General features: G+C 45.7%; 4 protein-coding genes across 4 annotated transcripts; 2 read left to right on the plus strand and 2 right to left on the minus strand.

The window, feature by feature from the left end:
• Positions 1-216: 216 nt before the first annotated feature.
• On the minus strand, positions 217-2,184 carry LOC142952596 (gap junction alpha-3 protein-like). Its single transcript, XM_076094417.1, has 3 exons — positions 2,116-2,184; positions 1,370-1,926; positions 217-1,024 (listed from the first exon to the last, which is right to left on the minus strand). The coding sequence occupies exons 1-3, from the start codon at positions 2,182-2,184 to the stop codon at positions 217-219; spliced, it is 1,434 nt and encodes a 477-aa protein (XP_075950532.1).
• Positions 2,185-6,108: 3,924 nt separating this feature from the next.
• Positions 6,109-7,532, minus strand: LOC142952800 (gap junction beta-6 protein-like). The gene is made up of 5 exons (XM_076094748.1): positions 7,362-7,532; positions 7,069-7,223; positions 6,651-6,773; positions 6,334-6,569; positions 6,109-6,244 (listed from the first exon to the last, which is right to left on the minus strand). The coding sequence occupies exons 1-4, from the start codon at positions 7,530-7,532 to the stop codon at positions 6,359-6,361; spliced, it is 660 nt and encodes a 219-aa protein (XP_075950863.1). The 3' UTR covers positions 6,109-6,244; positions 6,334-6,358.
• A 1,913-nt stretch (positions 7,533-9,445) lies between these two features.
• Positions 9,446-11,460, plus strand: sap18 (Sin3A-associated protein). Its single transcript, XM_076094615.1, has 4 exons — positions 9,446-9,614; positions 10,649-10,758; positions 10,909-11,031; positions 11,155-11,460. The coding sequence occupies exons 1-4, from the start codon at positions 9,543-9,545 to the stop codon at positions 11,309-11,311; spliced, it is 462 nt and encodes a 153-aa protein (XP_075950730.1). The 5' UTR covers positions 9,446-9,542; the 3' UTR covers positions 11,312-11,460.
• Positions 11,461-11,889: 429 nt separating this feature from the next.
• rtraf (RNA transcription, translation and transport factor) lies at positions 11,890-14,118 on the plus strand. The gene is made up of 8 exons (XM_076094613.1): positions 11,890-12,057; positions 12,301-12,425; positions 12,532-12,631; positions 12,880-12,957; positions 13,065-13,153; positions 13,254-13,322; positions 13,428-13,476; positions 13,568-14,118. The coding sequence occupies exons 1-8, from the start codon at positions 11,997-11,999 to the stop codon at positions 13,720-13,722; spliced, it is 726 nt and encodes a 241-aa protein (XP_075950728.1). The 5' UTR covers positions 11,890-11,996; the 3' UTR covers positions 13,723-14,118.
• Positions 14,119-14,151: the final 33 nt, after the last annotated feature.

Below are 14,151 nucleotides of genomic sequence, written 5' to 3' on the forward strand. Positions count from 1 at the left end.
ATAATTGTGAGATTAAAATAAGCAGCCACCTCCAGCTGGATGTGGTCGTGCTTTGCGCGTCTTCCTTGCAGGAATGTCTTTTGCTGGAGGACATGCGTGCGTGTGGTTTTATGCTTGTTGTGCATATGTGGGAAGAGAGAATGCTTATGTAGGTTTCCTGTGTGTACACAGCATGTCTGCATGGTTGTGTGAAATGTGTGAGTGTGTGTGTTTTAGCTACACCGCCAGGTCGTCGGGGCGAGCTCGGCTGGACCGACTCGGCTTCAGGACGTCTCTCGCGGCGGAAGCAGGAGGCGGATGCATCTCCGCCCTGGTGACCACGGTGAAGTCGTCATGGGGGACCATATAAGGGGGCGTGTTGTCCTCATCCGCCGCCGCCTCCTTCGGTGCGAGTGGGGAAAGGGGGGTGTGACGAGGAAGTGTAGGAAACGTGGAGTGTTGCTCCCCTTGTGGAAGTGGCGGGGTGGTCTCCTCGTGAGGAGAGGAGGAGGCGGAGTTGGGAGGAGAGGGAACGTGAGGAGGGGAGGAGGAGGAGGAGGAGTTTTTTCCTTCCAGATTGTGGAGCTCCAGCGCCATGTTGCTCCAGTTCTGCTCCATTGCCATCAGCTGCTCGTGGCTCCCGACACTCACTTTCCCGCCATAAAAAGTGGTGGGCAGCGCCTCCAGCAGGAAGTCATCTGGGTGGTACGCCGTGCCGTACACCTTGAGCCTGGCAGGCCCGGAGGCGGTGTTTAAGGACATCCCTGCGGCTCCTCCCTCTTCTGCCACGACCCTCACCACATTCACGCTGGCGTACGCCGGCAAACAGTCGAGCGCTGGCGGAGAGGTCTGCTTGGGGATCGTCTCCGCGTCCCCGGGCTCGTCCCCACTCTGCAGCGGCGACTCACCGCCGGGTGCGAACTCGTTGGTGACCCCCTGCTTGACCTTCTTCCAGCCCAGGTGGTAGATCTCCAGCAGGTTGAGGAGCAGAGAGACACAGGCAACCACCAGCATGAAGATGATGAAGATCGTCTTTTCGGTGGGCCTGCGACACCAGACGAACAAAACCACATTTAATTCACAAATGTATTAATAGAGAATATATCTAACAGAGGAAATGCTACGTCCTTTTCCACACATAATGCTTGATGTTTTGAATATGAGGGATATCGAGGGATTGCCTTCACGCGGCTCTCAACGTGGTGATGGCCGAGCTAGCGGCCAGCAGCTAACGTTGCTAACAGCAGGAACAGTGCTAAAAAGAGCAACAGTGCTGACAGAGCCAACAGTGTCAACCTGAGGAGGAACCGGAGGGTAGGAGCTACGCTTCCATGTTGTTTTTTGCGTTTCAAATGAACAAACACACAAAGATAACATCCTACAGTCTAACCTGGAGATGAAGCAGTCCACAGTATTGGGGCAGGGCCAGCGGCCACATTTATAGAGCGGCCTCAGGTGGAAGCCGTAGAGGAAGTACTGTCCCAGGATGAAGCCCACCTCAAACAGAGTCTTGAAGATGATGTTGAAGATGTAGGTCCTCAGTAACGCCCCGCGGATGCGGATCTTCCCGTGCTCATCGCGGATTGGCGGCTTCTCCTTCTTCCCGCCTCCTCCTCCATTGCCGACCCCGTTGCGATAGAGGGGGTCGTGGTCCTCCTGGTGCCGCGCGGCCTTCCGGAGGTCCTCCTCCCTCTCCCTCCTCTTCTCCTCCATGCGGACGATGTGCAGCACATGGCCCAGGTAGATGAGGGTGGGCGTGGAGACAAAGATGATCTGCAGCACCCAGAAGCGGATGTGGGAGATGGGGAAGGCCTCGTCGTAGCAGACGTTCTCGCAACCGGGCTGCTGCGTGTTACAAGTGAAGTCGGACTGCTCGTCGCCCCAAACCTCCTCGGCCGCTGCGCCCAGCACCAAGATGCGGAAGATGAAGAGGACGGTCAGCCAAACCTGGGGAGGAAGGATTAAAAACAGTCAGTCCAGGTGGAGACTGACAAGGTCTCAATGAGTTCAAATACACAGAAATGTGAAATAAAATATTCTAAATTGTGGCCTTTCGGGTGTCTAAAGATTGTGTGGGAAGAAGGAGGTGAACCTGATGTCATAGCATTTCATATTTATCAATAGTCCATCGGTCACCTTTCCAATCACAGTGGAGTGTTCTTGAGCATTCTCCAGCAGCCGCCCTAGAAAGCTCCAGTCGCCCATGCTTCACTCGATGTTCTAGCCTGCAGAGGAAAACAAGAGTGTGTGATGAAGAACACAGGGGGCCCCCCCAGTGAGGGGGGCCAACAACCAGAGGAGAGGCAGGAGACAGAGACCAGAGATGCATCGGAAATAAAACCTTGTTCTATATTTGTTCTTATGAAAAGACCAAAACCAATGCGTTAGTTTGCCTCTCAATACTTTTCAGCTACTCTGTGTCATTTTTTTAAACAGCTGGTCACTGCAGTTTTTAGCAAATATCTCTCAAACGAGAATAAATCGGGCATTTGTCTGGGACTATTTTCAGCGGTGGACTAATACACATTTAGGGCGCTGGGACTAATTACTGCAGAGAAACATGCTGCGAACGCTTCTCAGTAATAGAACAGACCAGGATCCGGATGTGATGTCTGTTCCAGGTTTCAAAGTCAGAGGTGACAAACAAAAAGTGTCATGATGAGGAAAAGAGGAAGGCCGACTTACTAAAATATTGTTGTATCGTCAGTGACAAATCCATCGACCAGAGATCAGAAGAGAAAAACTATCTGGAAAGAAGAGACAAAATCAACTTTACACGTCACAAAATTCACATTTACTGTCAAATGTCACATACATGGATTACATCTCACCACTTTTATTTCTTGCTTATTCTTCTCGTCTCGTGGAGTCAGTTTATCGTACGACACATTTAAATCTGCATCCATTCATGCATCATAAAATATAGAAGATAATATGGTTGTGGGGCCTTTCAGAAGAAGCTCTAGAAGACAGAATAAAACTGTATCCGTGCATCTGTGTGCCGCTCTCTGCGAATGTGGATGCGTGTATATTTATGCGTGCGAGTAAAACTTGGTGCATGCATATGCACATGCATTTTTTTGTGTACTAGTGTATGTGCGTCGCAGAGCTGGCTGGCTTGTGGACAAAAGGCCGGCCATCTGTGGGAAGTGAATGAGCGGATAACAGGTCGTCCCCGTTGAATGCCGGACTCATCACATCCCAGGAATGCTGAGGAGGGCAAATGTTGGATCGCCTGATACGTACGCACACGCAGAGTTGCGGTTACACGCTACGCCACGGACGACTTATTTCACTTCTAATATGAAGGTTAAACCCAAGACTTCTGTTACTTTTCCCCTCACACAAAGTAAATCAGCAGCCTGAGAAGGAAATGTAATTAATACGATAAACCTTTCAAAATACACCTTTCACAAATTCATACATGTCTAAATAGAAGTGGACAAACTTTCCTTGACTTCTCCAAACTGTGAAAGGAAAAGGGAATATTAAATGAATAGACTGATTGCTGTAACTGTCTGCTGATAGGCCGATCTAACAGCGGCAGGAGTACATGTACATGATGTGTTGACGTGATGAAATACCATCTGTCAAGACAGACAATAGAGAAGCTCCCAGATGGACATTGTCCCGGCTGGCGTGTGCTTTTGATGGATCAGAGGTCTTTGTGCTAAAACAGCCCAAACAGTTAACTCTTGGCCTGCCGCGCGCGCCCCGAAAACCGTTTTAAGATATGCGGACAGCGGCCAGGATACGCAGAATGTGCACATAGTTGTGTAAAAGTGCATAAAATGCCCAAAGGTGCATAAAGTGTGCAAAGGTGCATGATATTTTGGTACCGATGCATAAAGGTGTACGGGTGCATTACGTGTCACAAAGGTGAGTAAAGATATGAGTATAAAGGTGTGTAAAGATGCAATGCCACCAATGTAAATAAAGACGCTGAATGTTTGTAAAAAATAAAAAATAAAAAGGGTGTCTGTGTTTTGGCTCCGAAGAATCCATTGAAAAAACATCCCAGAATAAACAGGGAACATGGAGCAGCAGGGTGCCGTGATGGACACTCACTTGAAGCTATAGTCTGGTTTAAGTGGCCTGCGTACATATTCAAAATACAGTACCATGTTAAAAATAGTAAAATGACATACATGTGTATTCAACACTTCCAGTTTTGATGCAAAATTGGAATTTTTCACAATATACCAACTGATGTTTGAATAAATACAATAATGACCAAACTCTAAGAGAATAAGATGCTGGTAATGGGGAGACAAGCTTTTAAAGTTTATAGATTATTATATATATTGTACAACACATCCTAATTTACTGTGCAAGACCCAGATTGGTGTGTTTTTAATGATAGATAATAATAAGCAAGCATCAAGCCTCTGTTATCAGAAAACCATCCTTCATTCAATTAGTGAAATATTAGCGGCTTCCTGTCTGCCCGTCTTTCCCACAGGGAAGTGAACGCAGCATGAGGTGCTCATAATCCAGCAGGTGATGGATGATAATCCCTCTTCTTCCCTCCCACTCCAGCCCAACACCATCACTCCAGTTTCCACTCCACCTGCTTACCGCTCTCCTCTGAAACGCGCGCTCCTTTCTCTCACTCCGTTCCTTCCTCTTCTTTCTTTTACTCCCACGGGTGGGCTCGAGGCGACCGGGCGAGGAGTGGGTGAGATTAGTGAGAGGGGGGAGAGAGAGAGAGAGAGAGAGAGAGGGCAGAGAGAGAGAGAGAGAGGGCAGAGAGAGAGAGAGAGCGAGAGAGAGAGAGTAACAAAAAAAGACACGAGGCTAGTCTAGTCTCAAAAAAAGGGCGCGTGTGGAACCTGTCTCGCGAAGCGCAGCGGCTGCATCCCGCGTGGCCAAGGCCATCCGGTACTGTCACACATTGGTATCCCCGTGCCTGGGGCGCACGAGGGGGGGGAGTACGTGCTTGTATGCGCGCGAGCGTGTGTGTGTGTGTGTGGAGGTAGTGGCAGGGGGCACACGCGACCCCACCACATCACTGTTAAGCCAAATGTAATACTATTTCAAACTCTACTGCTACTATTACTACTACGACTACTACTGCTACTACTATAAAACACGTAGAGAAAAAAAGATTTATCAAAATAGTTTTTTACTTAAAATTTTATTTTATTATGATTATCATTACTTCTGTAGTTGTAGGCAGCAGCAGAAGTAGTATTGGTATTAGACACACTTCATATTTAGCTGTAGACTAATATCTGACGTTAAGTTGTGCCGGAAATATGCAATAATTGTAAAAATTAGGAAAAATAAACAAAAAACGTTTTTAAAAAACTGCCACTAAATGAAATACAAATGACAAAAAGCATAGAATAGTATTAAAGTTAGCATGTCTTTCATAATTGTACTTCTAAACTATTTCACGTGGTAACTTGTTATGTTTCACCAAACATCTGTTTACTTTGTGTCAGTGACCGTCCCTCAGAGGAGGGGAGGGAGGACCGTGGAGCAGTCACAGGTGGAGCAGTCACAGGCGGTGCAGTCACAAGCGGTGCAGTCACAGGTGGAGCAGTCACAGGCGGAGCAGTCACAGGCGGTGCAGTCACAGGTGGAGCAGTCACAGGCGGAGCAGTCACAGGCGGTGCAGTCACAGGTGGCGCAGTCACAGGCGGAGCAGTCACAGGTGGCGCAGTCACAGGCGGAGCAGTCACAGGCGGAGCAGTCACAGGCGGTGCAGTCACTGCTGTCAACCAGCAGAGGTCAACACAGTAGATCACTTGATGCGTCTGTTGTTCGTGTGTTTTACATGGTTTGATTAAATTAAATTGATTAATTAAATGGGACGATAATAATAATGATGATTATTGTTGTTGTTGTTAAATCATACTATTAGACCAGCACGCAATAAAGATAAGTACATAAAGTAGGAAATGGTGAGTGTATTTATATTCAATAAATTGTAGTATTGACAATTAAGTATTAATGTACAATCTCAGAGCGTATGATGTAAAAATACAGTTTTGAGTTGTTGACGCCAATTCAATCCTCTCCACCTCTTGAATGTTACATTTAAAACATCAAAAGGTATCACAGAAAATGTTCACTTTTTGAGTGGTATGAGTGTACCACTTGTAAATATTCCGTTTTATAAGTCCTTTAACTGCACGTATCGTCCATCTTGTTCCTGCTTCCTCAGGTTGAGACAAGTGACTTGTGGTTTGTTTTATTCTGCGTCCTCTCTCGGCTGGATTTTCCGCATGTTTTCCTCTCCTTCTGACTACAGAGACTCCTGAAAAAGAAGAAGTTATGGACTTAAGGAACTTCTGCGCTTTGATAACCCAGATGAAGGATGAAGGACTTCAAATTTGAATTAATCACCTGACTGTCTGACTGATTAATGCCTCTACCTAGTGACAGCCTTGGCTACAAGATATGCAAGCTCAGCCATGTTAAGGACCATGCAGATGGAGGAGGCAGTGGCCATGAAGACGGTGAAGATGGTTTTCTCGGTGGGACGAGAGATGAAGCAGTCCACCAGGTTAGGACACGGCCACTGGTCGCACTGCACCAGCCGTGGCATCTGGAAACCATCGTATACCACATAGAGGGCATACCTGGAGAGACAAAGACACATACTGTGTGCAGATAGGCAACATGGCAGGATTATACCAAACCAGCAACAACCAGACTCGTACATGAAGCCTCCTTCAAACAGCAACCTGAACACCAGGCTGCAGGCGTACGTCCACCAGAGGGCACCAGCTATCGGGAGTCTCCTGCTCTTGAGAGTCTCCAGATCTTCCTCCTGGCCTTTGCTGCTGAGGAAACCAGCTCTACCAGAACCCTGTCAAACCACATGATATGAAAACTTAAAACTAGAGAGGATACAACATTGAATATGTTATAAAATGACATGACAATATAAAGCAAGACATGAAAAGATAAAGCAAGACATGACATGACATGACAGGATAAAACAAGACAAATCACAACTAAAAAAGACATGACATGACGATACCTGACAAGACAACCCATGACAGGACAAGACGAGACATGGGATAAACAGAAGCTTTGTCTCCCACCGGAGCAGCAGACAAATTAAACCGTACACACACCTGGAGGAGCCTCTTCTTGTCACCGTGGTTCCGATAGGCCACATACATTGCAACCAGGAGCGTTGGCGTGGAGACAAAGACAAGCTGAAGACACCACAGACGGATGTGGGAGACGGGGAAGAACTGATCGTAGCAGACGTTTTCACAGCCAGGCTGAAAAACAGAGGCAGACTGTTGCAACAATGAAAATATAACCGTACGGTTGCTCTATAGATGTTGTATTCACTTCTAAATCACATGAAAATGGACATATTACATTTACACGACGGGATCACTGACTGGGTGCCCTACCTGTAGCGTGTTACAGGTGAAGTCAGACTGCTCGTCGCCCCAGACGCTCTCAGCAGCCACGACCAGCACCATGACCCGAAAAATAAACAGCACCGAGAGCCAGACTTTACCCAGGCTGGTGGAGTGACGGTTTGCCCCGACCAACTGAGCGTACAGAGCAGGCCAAGACATCCTGAGGAAACAGTCACAAACATGAGAAGGACAGCACAATGACACGATGCTGCCGGCAGAAGAGCGGAGTTCTGTACCAGGTTTGGCCGGTTCTTGACAGCAGCACAGAGGGAGATTCAGAGCGGGGGCCGTGGCAACAGATGAAAGCAGAGAGGGGCGATGAAACAAAAGAGAAGTTTGATACAAGAAGAGGATGAAAAGGAATGAAAGTGAGAGGAGGAAGAGTGAAGGCCCAGCGCCAGAATTCATGTGAACTGATGATCCTCTCTGCCCACTGTGGACTGTACTGAACGGAGCCCACCCGTCTAAAGACACACTGAGCACACTGTACAACCCCACACTACTACAGTCCTCACTGAGCATCACCATTCACACTGAACCATCGATTGATGTATTGATTATTCATAAGATGATGGAAGCTTTTATTTTCTAAAATGTCTCTTCCAAAACTGATTCGGTCTTCAGGCAGATTTTCAAAAGAAAATACAAAGTACTTTTCTCACCTTGTTTCTGCACAGTCAGGTTGTTTGCAGGAAAATATTCCACATGTTCCTTTCCTGCACGGAAACAAACAAACAGCTCACTGTCACACCAGCCCTGGCATAATGAAAATGATGAATGTTATCTGGGTCTGATGTACCTCCTTCTTTCGCATGAAATAAAAAGATGAGCCTCCAGTGTCAAGACATCCAGAACATTATGAGGTGACTTCCTGTAAATGGACACCAAGAACAAAGCTGCATTGTAGTGAAACGGTGTGTGTGTGTGTGTGTGTGTGAGGTAACAGGACACAGGTAGTGACTTTTCAGAGCCCGACCATCACTTGGCAGCGGCACAGTGCGGCTCTGTGTGCTGCTAATGACTGTGACCGAGGAGCGCTCCCCACTGTTTGTTGAAGTGTGGGAGCAAAACCAACTTCCCCAGTTTACACTGGGGATGCTGTAACATGCACATTCAGCTTGAGCTACAATGTTAGGAGAGGTTTGTAGACATACGTGTAGCAGTATATATATGCTGAAAAAGTAAATAATGAAGCTAGAGTTGTACACACTGTAGTAAACGTACTGGGTTGACAGAGAGGGCGTCTGTGATTCTAATGGAGTCATTATGGGAGTAACAGCGGCCCTTACTCCTGATGCATATCGATGAATGGATATCAGTGTCAGGACCGGACTCAAAGACCCACTGTCTGATCTCTCAGTCGGGACAGAGGGAGAAAGGCGGGCGGATTGTTTCAAGCTGGTCCATGCCATCCATTCTGATGGGAGCTGGTGGTGGTGGTGGGGGTCACACAAAGTGAATGAGTAGGGAGAAAGGGAGAGAGGTAAAACAGAGCTGATTGTTAGCGTAGCTCCTGATCAGCTCAGGAGAACAGAGGGGGCCAGTGTGCACACACACACACACACACACACACACACACACACACACACACACTGTACAGCATTCACATATAAGTTACCCAGAAAGCCACACTCACACATACAAATGCAGTAATGAATGAGGGGGAGAGCAGCATGTGACTGTGAGTTCCGTAGGTGGACTTGGCGGACTGATCCTGGACCAGCCAATATGAAAGTCTGCGAGATGTCTTGATGATTTATGTGACTTCCAGATTTTTGTTTTTCCTTTCAGTAACATTAAACAGCTTCAAGGTGATGTTTCTGTTCTACACTTTGCAGTTATGTGATGACAGTGATACTATACATGTATATATATACTATATATTATTAGATTACAATGCACAGGAAACATGCAAACAACGGTACATACTTGATTTAAGGACTTGACCAAGCAAAAACTTTATAACGTTGCCATGCGCACGGTGATGCATAGACACTCCGAGTCAGTAGGGGGCGATAGAGTTGTCGCTGGTTGAATTAGGTAGAATACACCGGAAACGGAAACAGCTTCAGTCTCATTCGTTTCTGCAGCTACGAGAAAATACCCAAGCAAGGTGGTAGAAGCTAGCACCGATACCTACGTGCATTAGTATATCTGTGAAAAATAATAATGGCCCTTGAATCACGGATTACACAGGAAGAAATCAAGAAGGAGCCGGAGAAGCCCATTGACCGAGAGAAGGTAGACCGAAGCCCGGTTTTTACTTTAGCTTGTTTACCTTATGAGCTCTAAGCTAACCTACGTTAGCTCTGAATGCTACGCTAACAGCTTGGAGACTGTTTGACTTACGTATTTAGGATGAACTCCAAACATTAGAACATAAGTACCCGAGTATTCCAGTTTTACTTGATGATATATTATGCACTAGTCATCACAAGTAAAAGAAAAAACAATATTTAATTTTGGCGTTTATACCGTGCTAGTGATAGCCTATGGTGCTAGCTTAGCATGTAGTCCTCGTCAACCTAACGTCACGAAAAAATACATTTCATTGTTTAGTTATTAAAATGCTTAGCTTGAGAGGTTACTAAAAGTTGACTTAACATATCCCGCGTGAACTGAAAAACAAAATTTCTGGGTACACACTCAAAACTTGCTAAATGCAACTTTCAGGTGGAGTCTCTGACGAAACTAGCGTGTTCTGCATGTATCCAATTTAAAATAAAATAAAAATACGTTTTAGGTTTCCAATGCCAAGCAACACGGGGGGGGGGGGGGTCAATAATTAAAGTGGTATATCGGTTGCTGTCACGAGACACTTTGATGGGGTTTGAGATGATGGTCACTTTCCACAGGTGTCTAATATTGTTCCTCCTCTATTCATTTGGGTGAACTAAGATAGCTCATTAACTATCCTTTAGTACACCATGTGTATGCATTCAGGTACTACTTGCATTAGGTTACTATCATGACAATTGACCAATTACAACACTAATTGAGTTAATATTTAACTTAACTGTATATTGGCACTCAAAATGTCGTATGTTGTAGTTACTCGGTGTGACCACTAAGGGGCAGCACACTTTAGTGACGCCACTACTGTACCTTTCAAAATAAAACTTTCAAAACACCCAGATGGGATCCCTGTGTTAGATCGTTTGTGTGTAATGGGTTCACGTCGTTGTAGTGCCACCAAATTTTATTTGAAGAAACTGATCTATTCCATTAAAAAAAAAAAAAAACATAATTCACATTGATGCTTGTTTTTGCTGCAGACCTGCCCCCTTCTGCTGCGTGTTTTCACCACCAACAGTGGCCGACACCACAGAGCAGACGAGTTTAACCGTGGCAACGTTCCCTCCAGCGAACTGCAGATATACACATGGTGAGAGCGCAAACATTTTGCTTTGTTTTCTTTCTTGTTGTAGTAGTAGTAGTAGTAGTAGTATGTGCCAATCCAGAGTTTTAAGCGGAGTTAATAAAATGGAGGAAACTCTCTGTGTTCAGGTACTAATCTGTGTTTTTTTTTTTTCAGGATGGATGCTACTCTGAAGGAGCTGACCAGCCTGGTGAAGGAAGTGTATCCTGAGGCCAGAAAAAAGGGGACCCACTTCAGCTTTGCCATCGTCTTCCCCGACCCCAGAGGGAAAGTGTACAGGTTAGCGTCGCACTACAACAGCACTGGTTGGCCTCATGGAGCAGGCCTCTTGCTTAATGTTGAGGTGAATTTGTGTGCATTGTATATTGACACACCTTTCTGCCCCATCCTCCCCCTTTACAGGTTGAAAGATATCGGCAACACTGTATCCGGCAGGAAGGGCGCAGATGACTCCATGACGTTGCAGTCCCAGCGCTTCCAGATCGGAGACTATCTGGACATAGCTATCACACCGCCCAATAGAGCCCCGCCCCTTAACACACGCATGAGGCCCTTCTGAACATAAACACAGACACGTAAACCGACACACATCCGCCATAGTTTTTTTTTTTGTCCTTTTTTTTTTCTTCAATTGCATCATCTTGGATGGTTTTTTTGCCTCATTTTATAAAATGTGACATGTAATAAAGCTGTAATTTTTTTTCCAAAGTTTCTGCCCCTTTCTTTGTAAGATACTGTGAGATTGTATGAGGAATTTAGTCTTTTATGTTTTGATTCGGTGTGTTAAACTGCACTTTTATTGTGAAAAACAATTATATTAAATTGAAGGTGGTCCACCAACTTTTTTTCTGGTGACATGTCAGTGATGTTTAAAATTTCTAAGTTTGCAAAAACACCTCTGGGATCTAAACTGCCTTCAATTATAGTCGATTTACAACACTGAAATTAAATTTGACCCAAAACTGCAGGAATGTTGCATCTAAGTATGAAAAATGAAATCTGTGTTTTTGGGTACTTGAAGCCCGAAAAAAAAACACCAATATGTATCAAGTGGGACAGGAAATATTATTTATATGTAGCGCTTTTGGTCATTGAGAACTTTATTTCGATAGTTATAACCGGAAGTTGAAGGATGTCCGGCCGCGCATGCGTAGTGCCACACGGACAGCTAACACATAAAACAGCCAAGATAGCCAACTGTTAGCTAAAGAAAGCAGCTGTTTACACACTAAACACGCGTTGAAATGTTTCGTAGGAAATTGACGGCGCTAGATTATCACAACCCCGGTGGATTCGACTGCAAAGGTAAGACGAAACTCGTCAAGTATTCGCTCATAAACGCGAGTTAAACGTGGAGCCGGAGTCCTGTCACTGGAGACGACGACATGCCAAACTCTTACGAACAAAATAGCAGTTTCATGCTGCTTTTTGGCTGAGAAACTTGTTTGTTCACGAGATAAAAATGTGTACGAGCTTATCACAGGCCACACTTTTATTCGGCTTTATTATTAATGTCAACTGTTCGTTGGTGTGTCCTCTCTGCATCAGATGAGACACAGTATAGGAACTGCGTGGTGTGGCTCGAGGACCAGAAGATCCGACACTACAAGATCGAGGACCGAGGAAACCTGAGGAACATCCCGAGCTCAGGCTGGCCCGAAGCCTACCAGAAGGTGACACCACGCCTTTCTTAATTAAAGCTTGAACATGAACCCTGTTATGAAGAGGATATCATTGTTCCTCACATGAATGACATACGTGTGCTTTTCTTGTGTGCAGTACCTGCAGGATCTGAACTGTCCGTTTGGACTTCAGGAGAAGCAGGAGGCTGTGGACTGGTTACTGGGCCTGGCTGTAAGATATGAATACGGAGACAACGGTAAGCAGCAGCAGTAGGTGTACATGTGCAGGGACTGTTGCCTGCTACTACGCTGTAATACCGCTGATGACCATTAGATGGAGACATTGTCAAAATAATATGTTTTCTAATTATCTGGTGTTGCAAAGCATGTTAAAAACAATCTTTATATCCCTGTGTTATCCTCACATGACACCCAATCCAACCCAACCCAAACACCCAACCCAAACACATTCTCTGTACAATGTTTGCATTGTGTTCGTACTCAGATAAGTATAAGAACTGCAAGCCGCTGGCCGCCTCCAGCAACAGCGACAAAGCGGTGGACCCTCTCCTCAACCTCGACGGTGAGCAGAAAAACACTCCTTGGCCTGTTCCTTGCGCACATTTTTAATTTCTTCATCTATTTGTTTTCAAGGTGAAATATGTTTGTTTTCATTTTTTTTTTTTATAGGTAATTGTCCAGATTTCAAAGCAGGAGTGACGGCTCTGGCCAACATCCTAAAGATCCAACGGCATGACGACTACCTGGTCATGCTCAAGGTGTGTCTTTAATATTTTCTGTTTGCTTTTTGATGTCTCTTAATTGTTTGCTCTCAAGACTTTATATACTTATATGTGTGTTTCCATGTGCTCCCGCCAGGCCATTCGTATCCTGATCCAGGAGAGACTTTCTCCAGAAGCCATCGCTAAAGCCAGCCAGAATAAAGAGGTGCTGTAACATTCTGCATCTAGAATGATGTCGAGAGGTATTTCTATGTTACAAGAAAACCCTGAAATATATGTGTAACGTCGTTTATGTTGCCGTGTGTCACAGGGTATCCCGGTAACTTTAGACAAGCACGTCTTGGGCTTCGACACCGGAGGTGAGTGCAGGAAGAGCAAATCCAAAAACATGCATCGAGTGCACAAATGTACCCACTAGAAGATAAAGGTGAAATAAATGTTCCCCTCTAGACGCCACTCTGAACGAAGCGGCCCAGATCCTGCGCCTGCTGCACATCGAGGAGCTGAGGGAGCTCCAGACCAGGATCAACGAGGCCATCGTGGCCGTCCAGGCCATCATAGCGGACCCCAAGACGGACCACAGGCTGGGCAAGGTCGGCAGATGAGAGCGAGGATGACGAGGGACGCCAGGAGGGACTGATTCATTTGATTTTGAGGGGGGGTGGGGAGAAGAAGAAAGCTGGTCTTTGTCGGACATACATGAGTTTGTATTTCTACGTGAGATCAGAATTGATGAGATTTTGGGGAGTTTTGTAGCAAATGCAAACCGTTTTTGATGAATTGGTATTTAAGTACTCGTTTGGGCTAATGTGTGGTCTTACCTTGTGCTCATCTCCTCGCTGCCACAACCTCTCCCTCAACAGAAAGCACAGAGGAGCTTCTGAAACATTCAAACTGACAAGTTATATTTGTATCTTTTTGTTTCCAGAGAAGAACAGGTTGTTTTGAAATGGTTTACATTTGACGCTGTGCGGGTGAATCTATAAATACAGCTGAGCAGAGTTCGTCTCCTGTGCTTCTTGTTCCTCTGTGAA

Source organism: Anarhichas minor, unplaced genomic scaffold (genome assembly GCF_050575085.1).
Source record: "Anarhichas minor isolate MPS153535 unplaced genomic scaffold, ASM5057508v1 ptg000018l, whole genome shotgun sequence".
Taxonomy (NCBI): domain Eukaryota; kingdom Metazoa; phylum Chordata; class Actinopteri; order Perciformes; family Anarhichadidae; genus Anarhichas; species Anarhichas minor.

What these genes read in the sequence shown, in the direction of transcription:
- rtraf (XM_076094613.1), top strand. Translation starts at nt 11,997, where the DNA reads ATGTTTCGTAGGAAATTGACGGCGCTAGATTATCACAACCCCGGTGGA. An exon ending in ATATGAATACGGAGACAACG is followed by an intron (nt 12,632 to 12,879) that starts GTAAGCAGCAGC and finishes GTTCGTACTCAG; the next exon opens with ATAAGTATAAGAACTGCAAG. An exon ending in CTTGGGCTTCGACACCGGAG is followed by an intron (nt 13,477 to 13,567) that starts GTGAGTGCAGGA and finishes GTTCCCCTCTAG; the next exon opens with ACGCCACTCTGAACGAAGCG.
- sap18 (XM_076094615.1), top strand. Translation starts at nt 9,543, where the DNA reads ATGGCCCTTGAATCACGGATTACACAGGAAGAAATCAAGAAGGAGCCG. An exon ending in AGCCCATTGACCGAGAGAAG is followed by an intron (nt 9,615 to 10,648) that starts GTAGACCGAAGC and finishes TTTTTGCTGCAG; the next exon opens with ACCTGCCCCCTTCTGCTGCG. An exon ending in GAACTGCAGATATACACATG is followed by an intron (nt 10,759 to 10,908) that starts GTGAGAGCGCAA and finishes TTTTTTTTTCAG; the next exon opens with GATGGATGCTACTCTGAAGG.
- LOC142952800 (XM_076094748.1), bottom strand. Translation starts at nt 7,532, where the DNA reads ATGTCTTGGCCTGCTCTGTACGCTCAGTTGGTCGGGGCAAACCGTCAC. An exon ending in TCACCTGTAACACGCTACAG is followed by an intron (nt 7,224 to 7,361) that starts GTAGGGCACCCA and finishes TCTGTTTTTCAG; the next exon opens with CCTGGCTGTGAAAACGTCTG. An exon ending in CTGTTTGAAGGAGGCTTCAT is followed by an intron (nt 6,570 to 6,650) that starts GTACGAGTCTGG and finishes TTGTCTCTCCAG; the next exon opens with GTATGCCCTCTATGTGGTAT.
- LOC142952596 (XM_076094417.1), bottom strand. Translation starts at nt 2,184, where the DNA reads ATGGGCGACTGGAGCTTTCTAGGGCGGCTGCTGGAGAATGCTCAAGAA. An exon ending in ACTCCACTGTGATTGGAAAG is followed by an intron (nt 1,927 to 2,115) that starts GTGACCGATGGA and finishes CTTCCTCCCCAG; the next exon opens with GTTTGGCTGACCGTCCTCTT. An exon ending in GTGGACTGCTTCATCTCCAG is followed by an intron (nt 1,025 to 1,369) that starts GTTAGACTGTAG and finishes CTGGTGTCGCAG; the next exon opens with GCCCACCGAAAAGACGATCT.